The sequence below is a fragment of the Telopea speciosissima genome, chromosome 7, assembly GCF_018873765.1.
Source record: "Telopea speciosissima isolate NSW1024214 ecotype Mountain lineage chromosome 7, Tspe_v1, whole genome shotgun sequence".
Taxonomy (NCBI): Eukaryota; Viridiplantae; Streptophyta; class Magnoliopsida; order Proteales; family Proteaceae; genus Telopea; species Telopea speciosissima.
This window is the reverse complement of record NC_057922.1, coordinates 14,202,975-14,223,262: the sequence shown is the minus strand read 5'-3', so window position 1 is coordinate 14,223,262 and position 20,288 is coordinate 14,202,975. Positions and strand designations below refer to the sequence as shown.

Below are 20,288 nucleotides of genomic sequence, written 5' to 3'. Positions count from 1 at the left end.
CCCGGGAAGAGGCGCCAGGTCGGCCTCACAGGGACGTTGTTGGCCGAAGCCCTCCCCAGGACGTATCGGGAGATGTTAGTGGGAGAGGCCACGGGCGGAAGGCCGCCACTTGTCAGGTTTATCGAGAGCTTTTGGTGTTTGATGTCTCTCGGCGGGCTCCTCTCGCCTTTTCGGCCTTTCCCCTTCCTCGGAGACCCGGCTTGACCCGTGTTCTTCTCGGCCTCCAGACCGACCACCGCGTCCGATGGCCCGGCATCACCCCCTTTCCCTTGGAGGCCTTGGAGGACTCGCCCCGGGGTCTCTTCTCGGCATTCTTCTTCTTCCTATCCGCGATAATCTCGGCCCTCAGCCGAGCTGTGTCCATTGGAGGAATGTGGCCGACCACTGCAAGAGAAACCGAAAACATAGGAAACAAGTCAGAAAAGGAAAAGAAAACTAAGTTGACGGGTCGGCTCGGACAACTGAGATAAGCTCGGCAAGGGTTCCTACCAGGGGTCATATGCCAACTCTGAAGAAACCCCTCGTCCTGAAGCTGGAGAACATCGAAGGGCGGACGCTGGGGGATCAGGTCGAGCGAGGTCATCTCGTTCTCGGTCAGGGGTAGTACTCTATTTACATAGTTCAGATTCATCTCCTTCCACTCGGTTCGGAGAGGGCTGTTGGGAATGGAAGCGAAGAAAAAACGGGGCTTCCAATACTTGTTGAAGGTCGGCGTGCCGACCAGAAATTTGTGACCGCCTAGAGCCGCACTCTTCCCTGATCGGCGGCAGAAATAATACCACCCCTTCTCGGGAGACTTCTTCAGGAAGAAGAGCCGAGAGAAAAGCTCCACGCTCGTACCTCGGCCCATCTCGCAGAACAGGGCGTAGAAGCCGTACACAGCCAGCCAAGAGTTCGGCACCAGCTGACCAGGAGACAGGTGGAAGTGGTCCAAGATCTGGTCCACCAGGCTGAGAACGGGGAGCCGAAACGCATACTTGAAGGGCGTCTCGTACAGAGCCACCTCACCGGGCCTGATGAAGCAGGCCATCTCCCCGGGATTAGGAACTCGGAGCTGAATGTCCTCGGGGATGGCGTAGGTCATCCTCAGATAGTCGAGGTCGGCCTCCGTGATTGTGCTCGGAACGGTGCCGACACTGCCTTCCTCGGGCTCAGGGGCGTCGGTGGACGAGCTTACCGAGCCAACCCCCATCTCGGACGAATCTCCCTCGCTTGATTCCTCATCGGATGAGGACGACCCGGAGTTCTCGGCCCGGTCTGCGGCTGTGGATTGGGCCGCGTGGTCAAACTCCATGGGTAACGAGGGCTCGGCCACCTCGGCCTGACGAAGCTCCACTACATCGGGCTCGTCTGAGGTCGAGCCCAACAGGTCTATGGTGGGAGAGAGGACGGGGAGTTCTCGGCTCGGACTCGTGCCCTCTGCCACCCTGGCGAGCAGTTCGACCATAGGACTACTACCAACTGGCATACTGGGCGGAGAAGACTTACTGGTTGAAGAAGAGTTGAGCGGGAACGAAACGACGGCCGAGTCGATCACGAACGAAGCTTCAGCCGAGTCGATCACGAGCAGGCAAACGATGAGATCTACCGAGTTGATGGTTCCAAACTTGCCGAGAAGTTAATAACTTAGAGCAGTGAAGAATGAATAGTTAGGAGTCGCCTATTTATAATCCTTGGGTTTCACTGATCCAACGGCCGACCAGAGCTCAGCATGATCCAACGGCCCAGATCAAAGGACGTTTCGAATTCCCGAGCCTGCCATAATGACTCTGCTGACGTGGCACGGACACCCAACCGTCAGATCGTGCAACGTCAAATCCGCAACAATAAATAATCTCGGCCCAACCGCAAGAATCTTCCGGACAAGCGCCAGAAATTTCACTCATCAACGCCGAGCCGACACCGATGAGTGGGGGCCGTGATGAGGCATAAAACACCCCACCTATCGAGGTCGCCACGTGGCCGACCCGACCTCGTCCGAGAACCGAGTTGGGCCGAGCAGAAATTGGGCCGACCCCATATCCGATAAGTCACCTAACAAAGCCTGGTTTGAGCGAGCTGGCCGGTGGCTGAGGCCGAGATTATACGGGTCAGCCATAGACTCCTAGCCGACCTCATGGCCGAGACCGACCTCCTCCCAGGCCGACCTCCATTGCCGACCCCACGGGCCGACCTCGTAGGCCGAGCCCTCCTCCGTTGAGGCTCTCATAGCACCCCACCGGGGATCTCCGGGCCACGTCAGCACATCCCGAGAATCACGGGATAAGGACCGAGCCACGATCCCAGCGCAACACGAAATCACACTCTACATGGACTCTTAGCTTAATAAGAGTCCGACCCCGAAAATAACTCTCCACTCCGCTCTACGCGAGAGAACCTTCCGAAAGAAGGACTCCTACCATACTAGGACTCTCCCAGCCGTCTCATCTCCTCCTTACTCTATAAATACCCAGGTATGGAGCTCTATTCGACATCTTGCTTTTTACTACGCAGTTACGCTGTCGCGTTGAAGACCTGACTTAAGCATCGGAGAGTCCTGGGCCGGAGCCACACCGGCCCTCTTGCGCTCATTGCTTGGTTTTTGCAGGTTCATCCACGGGCGAACCAAGTACCGGAGGTTTTCACACGCAACAGGTCCATACCAGAAATATTCAAGAAAGGGTCTGGAGAAGCGTCTCTTGACATGGTGGTGGCTTTTAAATCGTAGTAGAGTGTTGACCTAAGTCATGGGAGAGGTTGCTTGTTCGACTATGTCTTTTATTGGATGCTTGATATCTTGTTATTTCACCTTTTATCTACCTGACACCTTCTTAATTTGGATGCCATGCTAATGGCGTATAGGCCATTGTAAGGATGATTAAAAATAATTATAATAAGGGCTTGTGAGTGCAAGTCCATTGGGATCACATTGGATTTGAGTCCTCTATATCGCAAGAGGTGTTGGGTTACGTGTCCAAGCACTGTGAGCCATTGGATGTGCGTCACACTCCTTGTCATGCTACAGAGGAGCCTAACGCAATCACATCTTGGTTTTCTACTAGTGTATTTATTTTCAACATGACAGGTAACATGGAGTCTAAATTTCAACAAGTGATAGCTCTTACGTGGCATATCAGGTGGAGCCAAAATTTTAGTGACATGTGATCATCATCATCATCATCATCATCATCATCATCGTCCATCTCTCTCTTGAATTATATGCCAAGTTTAATTCCAACGGAAATTTTATCTCACGTAAATGAAAAGGGTGGCCACTTTGGTAATTTATCAAAACAGTCAATCCTTATTGTGCTACGTGCCTATGTGGAATGATGATAGCAACGCTAACCATTGAATAGTATGATGGTCTAGGTTAGTCATCTGTCAGATTTTAAAGCCGTAATTCAATTAGATATCTTCTTTTGTTTTAACAGACCTTTATTTTGCCCATTGATATTTGGGCTCAAATTTTACATGTGCACATGAGAACTTGGGGGGTCCACCTATTCACAATATTTTGGGTCCACCCAATTTACCATGTGGCAGTTATTTAAAATTTAACAGTAAACTGATTTCCAAATTAACAATTCAGATTTGGAACCGAATATAATTCTGTTTGGTTTTGATATGGTACTTGTTCATTGAGAACCAAACCAAAACCGAACCGTTCAGTCAGAACCAAACCGACTGAACCCTTGCTTGAGTTTTGAGGATACTTTTGTAAGGTCCGGATCTTTGGAGGGAGAAACAAGAGAGAGAATATAGACTTCAACCTCTGTTATGTTGAAGTTGATGTGGTTTCACTGTGTTTTTCACTGTTAATGGTCAGCTAATCCCTCTCTTACTTGTCATCACTAGACACGCGAGAGAGAGAGAGAGAGAGAGAGAGAGAGAGAGATGGCAGCAACACCGTTAATGCCTCAAAATCCAATGCCCGGAAACCCTAATTTGGATGGGAACCCGCAGCCACCACCACCTCCAGGAACGGACATGACCGGTATCTGCTTCAGGGATCAGTTATGGTTGAATACGTACCCTCTCGATCGAAATCTCATGTTTGATTACTTTGCTTTGTCACCTTTCTACGATTGGAGCTGTAACAATGAACAATTAAGGATGCGCGCCATACACCCACTGGATATCTCTCACCTCTCGTAAGATCTCCACCATATTCTTTCTTTGTGATACTTTTGATTGTTGTAATTCAGTTGAAGAAGGGAAATCTTCAAACAGTAACATACGGTTTATTCTGTGAGACTTTCGTTTCCATCTTTTTACCAGGTTTATCATGCGACCAATTCTATTTGATTTTCTATTTGCCACAGTACTTTTAGAATTTAGTTTGAAATGTACTAATTCATCCACTTGGGCTTCTCTTATCTGTTTAATCATGCAAATAAATCTATTTTCTTTGCCTTTTGCTACAACACTTGTGGAATTTAGCTTGGTATGAGCTGATTCAGCCACTTAATGAACCAAATTATTTTCACTTCCTGGATATTCTAGCAAATTTGATACTATTATGCGAACCTATTTAAAAGGATGGGGAAACCTAAGGTAAACCTGAAGTCCATATAATGTGATACTGCTGTATGTGATCTGGAAATTCTTTTTTTCCTGCACAAGAAAATCATTCATCAAAAACTCAAAGGAAAAATACACAGTTTACAAAACTAGCCAGTTTGGAATCTTCAACACCATATAGTCTAGCACTTTTAACTCCTATTAAAACTAGCTACTTTATGAGCTAAATGTTTCTGGACTATAGATGGTGGCAAATCCCAAGTAGGTTCAGCCTGTGCAAGTATATACAATTGGCAAAAACAGCCAGTTTGGAATCCTCAACACCAGAATCAAACTCCTTTAATTCTCCTATCAACCAGCGACTTTATGAGCTAAATTGATGCAATTCGGGGTTCAAAGACCCTGGTTCCAAGCTACAGTAAAGCAACTCAAACTAAATTTAAAGACTCCAACACCAAACAGGAACAGGAAATAAAAACTGATTCCATCTAGGAAACTTAAAAAGGGAAGCTATTTCCTATGTAATCTACCCCAAAAATAAAACATGATATAATAAAATACTACAATATTATCTCCTACCAACCCGTGTTGGTCCAAAAACATGGGTTGTACCGGTTCAAATAATGGTTCAATTTATGAACAAAAACACCAAAATAAAACTAAGTGTGGAACTAAAACAACTACCCCGTATGCAACCTAATTACCCATATTTTAGGCCCATAAATTGGCCTATTAAATAGAAAACCCATGGGATCAAAGGTCCAACATGTATATAACCTAACCCTAGGAATAACTAAATATGGAACTAAAACAACTAATCACCCATATTTTGGCCCATAAAATTGGCCTAATACATAGAAAACCCATGGGATCAAAGGCCCAACATATTTATAATCCAATCCTGGACTTATTCCTAATAAAACAAGCTTAATTTGGTGATAAATCTGCATCAAAGACTCATGATAAGTTCCAATTATTATTCAAATCTTTGATTGATGAACATAAAAGTAAAAATATAGTTATCTACATGTTGGCCTAATCCAAGTAGTTGTCAAACCATTAAGTAGAGCAGGGTTAATAAATATGTTTTATTATGTGCCCAAGATGGTTGACATAGGAAGTTTGTTGATTCCTTATTAGGTATTGTTGAGTCTAGCCTCATAAGGAGGTGGTCAACATTGATGATAAGGAGATACATCAAAATGAGTATTTTAGATATCTGGTCTCTATCATCAATAAAGATGGCAATATAGAGGATGCTATTTCCCAAGAATTGAAATAGGGTGGATGAAGTGGAGGGGTGCGACATTGCGATAGGAGTATTGTATGATTGGCGTATTCCTTTAAAGCTTAAAGGAAAATTTTATAAGACAGCCATACGCAGCTATAATGTATGGTGCGGAATGTTGGGCAGTAAGAAGTGTCATATAGATAAACTAAGTGTAATGGAGATGAGGATGCTAAGATGAATGTGTAGCAAGACCATGAAGGATAAAGTAAGGAATGACCATATTAGAGTTGAGTCGGGAGTAGCCCCTATACGGGATGAGCTATGAGAGAGTTGTTTGAGGTGGCATGGCCATGTCCAACGGAGGCCTTCAGATGCTCCAGTTCGGAGGAGTGATTTGATTCAGATTGAAGGAACTACAATAGCCACCGGGGGCAAGCCTAAAATAACCCTAAGTGAAAGTGTTGAGGAAAGACATGCTTAGGTCTCGTATCTTGTATGGACTTCGAACAAAGCTAATTGGAGAACAAGGATCCTTGTAGTTGAACCCATTTAGTTGGGATAAGGCTATGTTGTAGTTGTTGAGTCTAGCCTTTGTGTGGGACCTATCTACTTCAATTGGTACCCTAATTTTTTGGTAGCTCTCTCGGACCCCAATATCCTAAAGGTTCTAACTGTGAATTTAAAGACTCAAGGGTTTGATATGGACCCTGGGTTGCCAAACATCACCATAGTATACAGAATATGTTATAAGGTCTTGAATACTCTTTGTCCTGATGTTAAAAAGAATATAAACTAGAGGACAATGTGTATTTTTCCAGACCAATGTGGGGAAGGCGAACCTCATAGTCCCAAAAACAATGTCTTGGGAAAAATATTACCCTATCTGAAAGGTGGAACTTACAAACAGAAGTCCCTCCACAGCCTTAATAAAATAAGGATTTGGAACAAATTGTAGAATATCCAGAATTCCAGATGGAGAGGTAGAAATTCAGTTTTCTTCGTCAAAGAAAACTAAAATAAATGTTTCAAGCATTCTGCCCAGAATTCCATCAAGGGCTTCAAGTTCCTTGATCCTTCTAACAGATTATGAAAGAGAACATGAAGGATTTGTTTTAGAAGGGATTAGCCAAACTCCAGAATAAGTACAAGTGTACAACAACCTTATTATAGGGTAGACACTCCAGGTTCATTTAGAAGACCTCACCGAGAGACTGTAGAACTTGAACCTACCTTTCCAATGTGGCTTGGTGGATCAGCTGCTGATGCCACATTGTCACTTATCGACTGACAAAACAGAATGCCTCTGTTTTTTTTTCTACAGGAAAATGACAGGCACTGAATACATGCTGACTGAGGTAATGGAGCCACACCTCTTTGTTATTCGAAAGCAAAAGAGAGATAGTCCTGAGAAAGTCACACCCATGCTTACTTACTATATCCTGGATGGTTCGATTTACCAAGCACCACAGCTTTGCAATGTCTTTGCAGCTCGCATTGTAAGTTTTCTATTAAGATCAAGAGTTGATAACTTATGATGCCCATTGATATAAATAATGATGCAAGTCTACCATGAGATTATTGATTGCACACAATATATGGTTTAGCATCTGATCCAAAGTAGGAAAAAATGGAAGGTTTTCTTCAGGTGGATCCTCCAGAAAGCTTTCAATCTCCAAATGGGATTGACATTGGAGAATCAAATCCAGTTGGGGATGAATCGTGGAATAAGTAGTTGGGCCACTAACCCAGTTACATAGATATATTCAACAGTAGTTGTTTTTTTTTTTTTTTTTTTTCTTTTTTCTGTTTAATTTCTAAATTTTTTGGGTCATCCAAGTGTTCTCTTTATTTATATATTTTCTAAGCTTTGGATCAATAAGCTCTTCTTCATATCAATGTCATCCCCTTCTTGGGTTATCGTTTTTTGAAGTAAGATTAATCTAATTTAGTGTTTATGTGGTCTTGGTTTACTTTTCAAACCCAATCTAAAAGTAGGACCTTATAGAAGAGAAAAATAGACGTCACAGCTTCTATATATGCCGTTTCTCTTTGTACTTCAATTTAGGAGGTGGGATTTTGATGCAGTCAAGACTGCTCAATTGGGCCTAGACGGCTTTATTTTGGGCCATGGATGGGTTCTATATTAATTGGGTCAGTTGTTTATGGGTTATTTGTTGTATTAGGCATTAATTATAAGTCCATAAAGCGTTCTCTTTATTTATATATTTTCTAAGCCTTGGATCAATAAGCTCTTCTTCATATCAATCTCATCCCCTTCTTGGGTCATCGTTTTTTGAAGTAAGATTAATCTATTTTAGTGTTTATTTGGTCTTGGTTTACTTTTCAAACCCAATCTAAAAGTAGGACCTTATAGAAGAGAAAAATAGACATCACAGCTTCTATAATCTATATATGCCATTTCTCTTTGTACTTCAATTTCGGAGGTGGGATTTTGATGCAGTCAAGACTGCTCAATTGGGCCTAGACGGCTTTAATTTGGGCCATGGATGGGTTCTATATGCCTTGGGTCAGTTGTTTATGGGTTATTTGTTGTATTAGGCATTAATTATAAGTCCATAAAGTGGGGGTGAAGTGTGGGTACACAGTATTAGTAGTTAAGTGTTTGAGTTAGATTATGATACTTATTGGCAAGTATAGAGTTCTGTTTTGAGTCTATTTACTTTATTCAGTGTGTGAGTGATTACGAGTCCTTTTATGAGTCTAAGAAGGAATATCAAAAGATTATATATATATGCATACAGACCATACACCCCAATAAGTTAGGCGTGATTTATAATGTAGGCTAATCCCGAACCAGGAAAATCCAGCAGGAAACTAGCTCAAACAGGATCACAATTAGAACCGTCGAAGGAGAATTTCTATAACTCCGTAAAGAAAACTCAGATTGATCCAAAAATTAGATCGAGTGGTCTAATCTGATGGTAGAACAGTCTGGCAAAGTTTGAACATAATCAATAACAGAATAAAGTTATTGCAGAATCCTACTGACAAGGTAATTGTCAAAAGCAAGAATAGAACTGTTAATCAACCAGAATGCGTCATGGATTCAAAACAGAAACTCTGTTGGCAGCAAAACAGAGATTATTGGAGTTAGTTAAAAAAAAATCAACAAACAGAAATCTAGCAGAATCTGAATTTAGTCAAAACAGAAGTGAAAATTTGACTGAAGACTTGGGTTTTTTTAACAGAATCCCAGAGAGTAATAACTGTGAGAACAATGAAGCAAACTCAAATTCATTCAAAAAGAATATATCAAAAACAAGTAAACAAAATATAACTGCAATATTGATAAGACAGTGGTGCAGAGTTTAAGATTGACCAGATCTAACCTGTAACTTGATTGAAAGATAGAAGGATAGATAGAGGGACAGAAGGATTAGAGATGTAAACAGATCGAATACAAATCGGATATAGCACTATCCACATTCCCGTCTGATTAGCTTCCGAACGGATTCGGATAGTTTCTGGATACTTATTTTTTGAGTATGGATCCCTAAACGGATATGAATCCAAAAAGGATACAAATTTTTGACTATCCATTTACATCCTTATAAAACAAGTTAGGAGTCCACCAAAACCTACAAAGAGAATCCACTCTTCCACTCAAGAATTCTTCTTAAACTTCACTTGGAAACCACCAAATACACCCAGAATCCACAGTGATAACATTGAATCCACAACATAAAATTCAGAAAAACTGAAAGCTTTATTTCTTCAAATCGTTGTGTTGGCCTGAAGAGCTTACATATATTTACAGCTTCTCCTAGAAACCTGTGATTGATTGATTAAAGCTCTTATATCATCCAACCAATAGGAAAATTCTAATCTGAGCTATTACATCATTCAACCTATAGAAAAGTTATAATCTGACCTAAAGACATAACAACCAATAAGAAAAATATGGCCGACTCAAACTAGAATAAAATGCTCCATCCAAGTAAAAGCTTTACAATATAAACAAAGAAAGAAAATAACTTCAAGCAGACTCAAAAACTTAACTAATAAATCTTGTATTCCGACCTCCTACCCATATTTTAGGCCCATTAAAGTTGCCTACTGCAACAAAAACCCTTAGATCAAAGGCCCAACTCATCTGTAAGTCTGTGACCCACATAGTTGTCAAGCCACCTAGGCAACCCAAGGTGTTGGGGGGGCCACCTAAGCGCTTGCCTGCGTAGGTGTCCTTATATATATATTTTTTTATGTATCCATTATATTTAGTATAGCAATAAAGTAATTATTCTTACAGCATTACAGTAACAACAATACAGATTTAATCTATGCACTAATTTGCCACTATATGAGGGCGGGCCTTGGTGCAACGGTAAAGGTTGCTTCATTGTGACAAAGTGGTCACGGGTTCGAGTCTGGAAACAGCCTTTTTGTGAAAACAGGGGTAAAGCTGCATATGTTATGACCCTCCGCAGACCCCGCAGTGGCAGGAGCCTCATGCACTGGGTACGCCCTACTAATTTGCCACTATATCTAACTACATCCTTACAGCATTACAACCACAAACTGCATTATTTTTTTTTTTGGGGGGGGGGGGGAGTAAGTTAACAGGAGAAGGAGAATAAGAGAAGTGAACTGGTGAAGTTCTAATTTTGTTTCAGTTTTAGAGTTTAGTTAGGAGTCATTATTTGGGTTTTGTTTATTGTTACCAGAGTGGTACGATAGCATAGCAGGTTGTGTGACCTCTTTTTTCTCCTTCTTCTCTTTTATTCTTCCTCTCCTGTTACTTCCGTTATTCTCGTTCATGCACCGTCTTAGGGCTTCACCTTCTTCTTCACTGTTCTCTTTTATTCCTCTTAATACTGCTTTACTATTACTGATATTTCCTTCCCTGGATTTGGAAGGAGCTGTTAGAAATTCCTAGTTACAAACCCTTTTAGCCTAAGATTTCAGGCCTCAGGTGCCCACCCTAAGGCGACTCAAGCCCTTCAGTCTCATACCCGAAATCCCTTTCTTCTGTGAATTACAAACCTGCAACTAAAACTAGATCTGGAACTACAGTCGGGTTCAGTTGCAGAAGTTTCCCATAGTCTTATGTCTGATTTTCAATTCCGATTATTGCCTGCATTTAGTGGGGACTTGAGTTACAAATCTAATCTCCAAGTTCTAGCTTGATTGGATGCGTATTGATTTTTATCGATTGAGACTAAGAGGTATTACCGCTGGGTTCTGGTTTCATGAAGGAAGAAGAAGACTTCTCCTTCTCGATGCCTTCAATCCTTTGTCTTTGAAATTTCCCAATATACCCTTTCTTTAGTCCTAACTCTTGTTCTTTCCTTATTTTATGCTAATGTCTGAATTACCCTTATTCTTTAAATGGTAATTCCTACCATATCCTATCTTCTTTACTTACCTTGTTTTAAATCTTTAAGATGCTGCTTTATTACAAAAGTGCCACCCTCCCTTTGGAAACTTTTAATTATTTATAGAATTGCCACAGCTTCCTTATACTTCAGTTTTAATTGTTTGAGTGGGCCCGTAAGCAATCCAAACTGGGTTTTTGGGACTCCTGATATGCATTTAGTCATTCTGATAAATTTCATTGAAACGCTGTCATTGATTGGATACCTAAGTTTATTTTTCTAGTATTTGCTGTTAAACAGACATAAGTTGATTTATTTTATTAAAATCGCTGTTTTCATCTTTTTCACATACCCATGTTTCAGGGACGGGCTCTTTATCATATATCAAAAGCATTCACCACTGCTGCCTCAAAGTTGGAGAAGATTGGATATGGTATCCATCGGAAACATCTTAATTTCTTTCTTGTTTATCCCCCCCCCCCTCCAAGTTATTGATTGGTAATGCTTCTTGCCATTTTTCTTTTTGAAAAAGGGTGGTCATTTCTTCTTTATTTGGTATTAGTATTGCTACATCTATTTTCTTTGCGAGGGAGATATTTTTTGTGATCTTTACTAGCCTTGTTTGATAAAGTAGACCCATCCCCTCCCCCAAAAAAAATGGATGATAGAAAACAAAATATTGAAAGCCATGCTGCCCCATGATTGGCATTTAAAAATCCTATTTTAATGTCCATATATGAGTGAGAAAGAATACAATTACAGATATCTAGAAGCATCCCTAGGGGCCCAGGAATGTTTTTAATAAATTAAAAATAAAAATAAAGATAACTTTAGCTTGTCGACTCTTACATGCCATCAAAATACAATTTTATAACTTTCTCATAGTACCAGTTTTTCCAGTGTCTTAGGGCATCTGGCAGTAATATTCCAGTTACGTTTGGCTGCAACCCTTCCTTGATGTATGGTAGAGATGTATCTTGCTGGCTAATAGCTCTTTCCTCTTCTTTTGTGCATTTGTCCCATCTTGGAAACCAAAGTGTTAGATATGGGCCAGAATACCGTGGGGGGTATTCTGGACTTTTTTCCTCTTTATTTATTTAGTTGTTTGTATGTGGTTTAGTCCCACATTGCTCATGTACATATGTTTATTCTTTTATTACTCTTATAAATAAAGGAGTGCTTGGGGTGACTCTGATCATCCAAGCCTTTCCCTAATTTTAAATCTCTCTACATGGTGTCAGAGCTGATTTCGAATTAGGGACCAACCCCATTGATTTTTTTTTCTCCTTCTTCTCTCCTCCATCGTTTTTCCCTTCTTCCCCTCCTTGTTTCTCCTTGGTTCTCCCTTTTTCCTAAGGGCAGTACTACAAGAGGTGGTCGTATGACCTAGTTGCTGCCCTTCCCAACCTCTTTTCAGTTTTTTATGACTTAATTACTGCTCGATAGCTGCTGGACCCTCCCTGCCGCATTGAAGTCTTCAAGGTTTTTTCTGGAGATCAGCCCCTACCATTATTACAGGCTGTTCTTCACTTATTGAGGCTTCTTCAGCACCTTTTCCAGCACCTATTCAGCATCTCTTCTCCTTCATTGAAGACATGCACTCCCAATCGATCTCCATCTTCAGGGTTTTTTCCAAAACCCTGACAATTGTCGACTTTGGGTGTGGGGCTGCTTGTTGCTGCTGCACTTTGGTTCTTCTTCTGCCAGGCTGATTCTATAATTACCAGGAGACACTCGGCTGCAATTTTTGGGCTTCTACAATCCAGTTTTGAAGACCTCTCTGAGATCGATACATACTTACAGGGTTTTTTTCAAAACCCTGACATCTATCGATCTTGGGGCTGCTGCTGCCCATTGGACCTGAGTTTCTACTGGTTGTTTTCTTCATTATAAAGCACCAATCGACTTCAGTTGCAGCCTTTTATCTGCAGTTCTATGCCTCACTTGTCCCTTTATCGATTTCCACAATTCAGGGTTTTCTTCAAAACCCAGACACTATCGATATAGAGGTCTCCTTGTGCTGCTGGTTCTGTTTTTTGGAGAGGTGATTCAGCCTTTATTTTGAAGTTAATATTGGACTTATTTGCTGCCAAGTATGGGTGATTCGATCAATTCTTCAGCTACTTGGATCGATCGCTCAATGATGGTAACAAGACAGAGTACCACAACTTCCCACCAAATCCTATTAAACTTGATGGCTCGAATTATCTTCTCTGGTCCAGATCTGCCTCGTTTGCCATTGCAGGCCGTGGTCTCACCAGTCATATTAATGGCACTTGTGTTATGCCTACTGAACAAGGGCCTGCTCAGGAAAAGTGGCTAGCTAATAATGGTGTTTTGATGTCTTATCTGATAGGCTTTTTGACTTCTGATCTACAACATAACTTTCTTCTTTTGGACACTGCCTCCCAGATTTGGGCCGCCTGCAAGGAAACATATGGGCAGCTTGGCAATGATGCCCAAGTATATGAACTCCGGAAGAAGGTCCTTCACACCACTCAGGGTGAACTTTCAGTGTCCAAATACTATGCTACTCTCCGTAGTCTGTGGCAACAGTTGGACCATTTCTCAGACTTTCACCCTACTTCAGTGGCTGATATTGCTTCCTATAAGAAGCACATGGACAAGATCAGAGTATATGATTTTTTGGCTAGTTTGAATGTGGAGTATGATCAGATCCGTGTTCAGGTATTGGGCCATAAGCCGTTTCCCCCACTTGAACAATCATATGCATTGGTGTCTTCTAAGGAGAACCGGAGGGCTGTTATGTTGCACCCTCCTATTACAGACAGATCAGCTCTCAAGGCTGCTGCCCTGGCCACTTCTGCTCCTAGTGGCACTGCTGCTCTTGGTGATTCTGCTACAGCGACTGTTGTTTGTGAGCACTGTCACAAACCCTATCACACCAAAGAGAAGTGCTGGAAACTTCATGGGAAACCAGCTGATTTTGAAGCTAAAAGGGCTGCCAAGAACAAGAATAAGCCAAAGACCAAGGCCCATCAGACTGAGACTGTTACTGCAGCCCCTGCTACTGACCCTGGTCTATCCCAGGATGATCTACAGGCACTCCTACGTATGCTAAGGTCTTCCGCTGCTGCTGCCTCTGCCTCTACTACATCAGCTACTGCCAATTCATTTGCTCTTTCAGGTTCACACTTTACCCGGTCAGGTATTCCATTTGGAGGTCATTGTGCTTCTGTAGCTTCCCATCCTTGGATCATAGATTCTGGAGCTACGGATCATATGACCGGTTCCTCTAGTTTGTTTCACAGATATTCTCCCACTTCTAGGAAAGACAAGGTCAAAGTGGTTGATGGTTCTCTTTCTTCCATATCTGGAAAGGGAATCATCAACTGCACTTCCTCTCTTCCTTCGACTTCTGTTTTGCACATTCCTAATTTTACTACTAACCTTTTTTCCATTAGTAGTATTACTCGTGATCTTATATGCAAAGTCACTTTTTTTCCTTCTCATTGTGTGTTTCAGGATCTGGAGTCTGGGAAGACGATTGGATTGGGTAAAGTGCACGGTGGGCTGTATCTGCTTGATGACGGTCGCTTCTCTCCGCCACCATTACATTCTCCGCCACACCAGAACTCCATGGTCTCTTCTGAACTCTACCAGTGGCACTCTAGGTTAGGTCACCCCCCTTTAGGAATTTTAGCTCATTTATTTCCTAGTTTGGTCATCCTTTGTACTAGGAATGACTGTTTTTGTGAGGCTTGTGTTTTGGCCAAACAGACACGTTCAAATTATCCCATTTCAAATAAAAGGAGTTCTTTTTGTTTTAATTTGGTGCATTCTGATGTTTGGGGCCCCAGTCGTAAACCATCTATTTCTGGCCATCGTTGGTTTGTCTCTTTCATTGATTGTCATTCTAGGCATACTTGGGTATATCTTCTCTACACAAAAAATTAAGTTTTTTCATGTTTTCAACATTTTCATAAAATGGTCCAAACTCAGTTCCAGGCTACTCTCAAAGTATTGAGAAGTGATAATGGAACAGAGTATACAGAATCCCAATTTCAAAATTATTTAGCTGATCATAGCATCCTTCATCAAACTAGTTGTGTTGATACCCCTGCCCAGAATGGTGTGGCCGAAAGGAAAAATCGCCACTTGTTAGAGATGGCCAGGGCTTTGATGTTTGCGAGGAATGTCCCATCTCAATATTGGGGGGATGCGGTTCTCACTGCGGCCTATCTCATCAATAGGCTGCCTTCTAGGGTTCTTGACTCTCGTAGCCCCTCTGATATTTTAATTGGGAATTCCTCCCAAGGTGTTTGGTTGTGTCTGTTATGCTAGGGATACTCGATCTCCTGGCAAACTTGAACCTCGGGGCCTCCGTTGTATTTTCTTGGGTTATTCTCCGACCCAGAAAGGTTATAAGTGTTACCATCCCCCTTCCCGCCGTACCATGGTTAGTATGGATGTTATTTTCCATGAGTCCCTTTCTTACTATTCTTCGCCACATCTTCAGGGGGAGAGTTCTAGTGAAGATGTGCCTTTTGAGAGCTTTCTTTGTGTTTACAAGAAGTGTGGGCTAACCTGACTGGTCCTTTGTAGACCAATTGACCCACTTATTTTCCCAGGTGTGGGTTGGCATACTTCATCCCAATTAATATTCGATACAGGTCTGAGGTAGGTAGTTTCTACGGAGTGAAATGCCAAACCAATTTGATCACTACCCAGGACTAGTGATACAGAGTCTAATAATCTAATTGAGATCATGTTATTAAAATGTTGCTTTTTGTTCAGTTATTGCAGTAAAGAGAAGTTGAACTACTTACATGAAATCTACTACTAAATCTTGAAGCAACCAATTCAATTTACACTTCATGTCAGAAAAGAGAGCACACGTTGAAGGATGCCTGCGAAAAGGAAGGAACCCTAGTTGTCAAACCTTTTCTCGTTAGTTTTTTCTGTATGCTCTGCAACCACTATGGCACAATATTCAAACTTATGTTCTGGGCCGAAGAGCTGTCAAGACTTAGGTAGTGCTAAGTGATGATATTTGGTACACTGTGAATGGAGAACACTTTGATTTTGATGAATGAAGTAAATACCAAGGTAATTTGTTCTTGTAAGGCTGTAGTGTTTGTCCTTGCAACTTTCTTGCTAAAGTCCAAAAACTCCTTAGGGCAGTGATAGTTGGCCTTTGAATAGTCACCGCTATCTAATTTATTTCCGAGGCATTCAAGCCCTTATATTGCTTCGAACTTCAGAAAATACTGTGTTGATCTGGTTGTTGCAACCATGCTCCTCACTTATTAGGCCATGCTGAGCTTCATGATATAGCAATGTATTAATAACACAGCAACACTCAATGTTGGACCAGAATCATACGTTGATTCCAATTTAGCCTAAGTGCCTAACATGTATCTACTTGACACTCTTAGAATTGTGTTTATATAATCTTAATTTTATCTTTTTACAGTGGTCATCTGTGAATGTCGATGAGTTGTACATTGCTGGTTGTGGCCACTGATTTGGTTTATAAATTTCATTGCAATTCTTTTGTTGTTTGTGCTGCAGTTGATGCTGAGAATGAGAGTTCAGCATTTGAACCAAAGGGTGTAAAAGAGACAATTGACTTTAAGGAAGTCAAAAGAGTAGATCACATTCTTGCATCATTACAGCGCAAGGTAACTTGATTTTTTGTTTGATAGCGTACATTGTGAATTAGAGTTATTCTGGAAGAGTATTCAAATTAAATAGAAGAGATGTAGGATAAACAACTTTGTCTGTTATACTCCTGGGGAAGGCGAAACTATCAATTGTCTTCTTGTTATTTTAGGGAAATTACTTATAAGTGAATCTGTTAGAGTTTATGTAATAAAGGTACTTTAGGAAGTAGTGTGTTGTCTAGTTACCATATATTGTAATTTTTCCTTTTTTACCTTTTACCTCCCTAGGGAGGTGTATATAATTCTTCCTTATTATTAATGGAGTAATATAACTGTGGTGGAGACAACACTCCAACACACACAACATTACCACCGAACTCTCTTCTCCTCTATTCTCTTGTTTCCTTCTCGCTTCTTCTTCCATCTCCTCCCCCCTTTCTTACTTGCATTCACTACCTAAAATCCAACTTGGTATCATGGCATTAACTTTTTTCATTTGGATTTTGGAGCTTATCTTCTTGCTTCCAAAGATAGTTTTCTATAGTATTTTCTTGTAGGAATAAAAGGAGGCATTCCTTTTTGGAACCTCAACGGTTTGTTGTGCATGTATCTAACCTTGAGGCCAAAGGGTCAAGACTTGGTAGAAGCAAAGACATGGAAAGGAGGCATTCCTAACACAGCATATTATCATGCTTCTTATATCATAAATTACCTTTAATCTAATTTACTGTCATCAATTTCTTCCTTCCTTTCTTTCTAATGCTTTGTAGTTATCACCAATAAAAAATAACCTGCTTCCTTGTTTCACTGACTCTTAACTCATTCTTACCAGCCCCTCTCAATAACCCTTCTAGACCCTCCACATACTGATCTGGCAAGTTAGACCAAATTCTATCGCCTCCTTGCTACAATGTTGATGGTCAGTTTTTTGAATTTCCTGTCCCCAATTCAATTGGGAACACCAGATTTCCTCATAAAATCTATTAGTTAAAATTAATCAACTCAGCCTTACCCCAACTAAATGGGGTCGGCTACATGGATTCTTCAATCAGCTCTATTCAATCATACTTGTTACTAGTCCTAAACTATGCATGTCTTTCCTCACCGCTTCTCCTACAGTCATTTTAGGCATACCCTTAGCTCTTTTAGCTCCTTCAATCTGAACCAAATCACCCATTCGTATTGGAGCATTCAAAGGCCTAAGTTGGACATGTCCATGCCATCTCAAACGACTATCTCATAACTTATCATGTATCGGAGTTTTTCCTAAATTAGCTCTAATTTGTTCATTCCTTATTTTATTTTTTTCTGGTTTTACTACTAATCCATCTAAACATCTGCATTTCAGCTACACTAAGTTTGTTTATATGTTGTTTCTTCACTGCCCAACATTCAGCTCCATACATCATTGTTAGTTGTATAACTGTCACTATAAAATTTTCCTTTGAGTTTTAAAGGAATAAGTCGATCACACAAACACTCCGGACACACCCCTCCACTTCATCCACCCTATTCTAATTTTTTGTGCAACATCATCCTCTATTTCTCCTCCTTTATTTATGGTTGAACCTGGGTACCTAAAATTTTCACTTTGTGGTATCTCGCTATATCATCAAGTTTCACCCCTTCACTTTCATCCTATTTTTAATGGAGTTTTCTCGCCATATACTCTGTTTTTGTTCTACTAATTTTAAAACCTTTTGCTTCTATGGTTGATCTCCATAATTCCAACTTTTGCATTTATCTCTGCTTTTGTTTCATCCACCAAAACAATATCATCAGCAAAAAACATACACCAAGGGTTATGATCTTGAATGTCTCTAGTCAGCCCGTCTATGATTAGCTCAAACCAATATGAGCTTAAATCTCTCTTAAACCGTATCCTCCATGAATTCTTTCATAACCTGTACTATCTCTTCCAACATGTCCATTTAGATCCTTTTAGATCTCCCCCTATAATAATCTTTTCTCCTTGAATTAATCTATCTATGTGTTCCCAAATTGTTTCTAGTATTTTCATCCAATCCTATTTAGGGTGCGTAAGCATTAATTATATCATTTACCTCTTTTTCTAACACAAGTTTAATTAGGCATTTAGGTGCCTTTTTCTGGATGATGGCCTAGGCGCCTTGTTGGTGTCGCCTTAGTTTTTTACCCCCTCCAACGCCTTGGGTCGCCTAGCACTTTGACAAGTATGGCCACTCTGCTACTCTGTTTGGGTTTAAACTTAACGTGTAAGCAGGGAGCTTGGGGTCTACCTGTCCAAAAAATTTCAGCCCCCGTTTGACCTGCCACATGGCAGATATTCCTCTTTCCATGAATTCCATAATAGACAGGTCATCCAGGAAACTGCTCCCTTTCAATTTTGAAAATTTTTCCAGAACTGTAAGATATGTAATTGATGAGAATCTTGAGATCAGCAAGGAATAACGAATAATATGGACAAATTAAAAGGAAAGGTGGAGCTGGGGGAGGCCCAAATTGAGGAGCACTTGCGTCAGTACAGCAGTTTCACATGATTGAGATGATTATTAGTGTTCTGGTAGACATAGTAGGATAGATGGGCTTCTCTTTCCTTTAGGTTCAAATCTCCTGTAACGACCAAATCAATAAGTAGAAGAGAAGGTTTTTGCCATTGTCAATGGAATGCCATTTTAAAAATTCGAGTAACCCAATCTTTGGTTCATTTCCTTCCGCCCTTAATACAAATATTTTAGAGAGGACTACTCTAAGAGCCAACATATAGACCACACACACCTCTGGACAGTTTCATGCCATCATTCCTCTTATTGGTAATCTTAAGTAAAGGGTGGCACCAAAAAAAAAAAAAAAAAAACCCTTAAGTAAAGGCTATTTAGTTTTAAAGTACATTTAAACATTTATAGAGAATCAGTTCATCGGGAAAGGAAACAGATGCAGTTAATTTGACCAATGCATGATACTGGCATTTTGCTAATTTGACATACATTCTTTCAATTAAGCATGGTGATAAAAGGGAGTAAATAATATTTTAATAAGTTTTGGGGCAACTAATGATCTTCCTATCTCCTGTTGTAAAATGAGTAGTGAGAATGATGATATTATAACTCTGTAGTTGTTTTCTTGTAACTGGCTGTACCAAGTTTTAAATCTCAATTGTGACTCCAGAATCAATGATATAGCTGGTAGCAGTTCCCACATGGCAGTGCAAAATTTGAGCTAGTAAATTTATTTGATCTATTATTCAAATGCTTATTAGATTGTTTTGTGGAAGTTACCAATTAAAATGTGTTTTAATCTATTCTGTGCAGCTCCCACCAGCCCCTCCGCCACCACCTTTCCCTGAAGGCTATGCTCCACCCGTGGGACCTGAAGCAGAAAAAGGTCCTGAAACACAGCAAGCAGCAGAATCACAACCACCTACTCTTGATCCCATTATTGACCAAGGTCCATCCAAAAGGATGAAATTTTAAGAGCAGATCAATTCCCACCCCAACCCAACCCAAAATGCGGATAGGGAAGGTTTATACAGTGGGCTCAAGAAACTAACGGATATGATCCAGATTCACGGAGCCCTCACTGAAAACTAACAGAGAGGATATGGGTCTGCAG

General features: G+C 40.9%; 1 protein-coding gene across 1 annotated transcript; it reads left to right on the top strand.

Annotated features, from left to right (window-relative positions):
• The first annotated feature begins 3,793 nt into the window (after nucleotides 1–3,793).
• On the top strand, nucleotides 3,794–20,265 carry LOC122667418 (mediator of RNA polymerase II transcription subunit 6). The gene is made up of 5 exons (XM_043863684.1): nucleotides 3,794–4,133; nucleotides 7,056–7,230; nucleotides 11,434–11,503; nucleotides 16,606–16,715; nucleotides 19,988–20,265. The coding sequence occupies exons 1-5, from the start codon at nucleotides 3,877–3,879 to the stop codon at nucleotides 20,147–20,149; spliced, it is 774 nt and encodes a 257-aa protein (XP_043719619.1). The 5' UTR covers nucleotides 3,794–3,876; the 3' UTR covers nucleotides 20,150–20,265.
• The last annotated feature ends 23 nt before the right edge of the window (nucleotides 20,266–20,288 follow it).

Excerpts from the sequence above, each read along its gene's own strand:
- LOC122667418 (XM_043863684.1), top strand. The coding sequence starts at position 3,877 with ATGGCAGCAACACCGTTAATGCCTCAAAATCCAATGCCCGGAAACCCT. Across the intron at positions 4,134-7,055 it reads CTGGATATCTCTCACCTCTC|GAAAATGACAGGCACTGAAT; the intron begins GTAAGATCTCCA and ends TTTTTTCTACAG. Across the intron at positions 16,716-19,987 it reads TTGCATCATTACAGCGCAAG|CTCCCACCAGCCCCTCCGCC; the intron begins GTAACTTGATTT and ends TATTCTGTGCAG.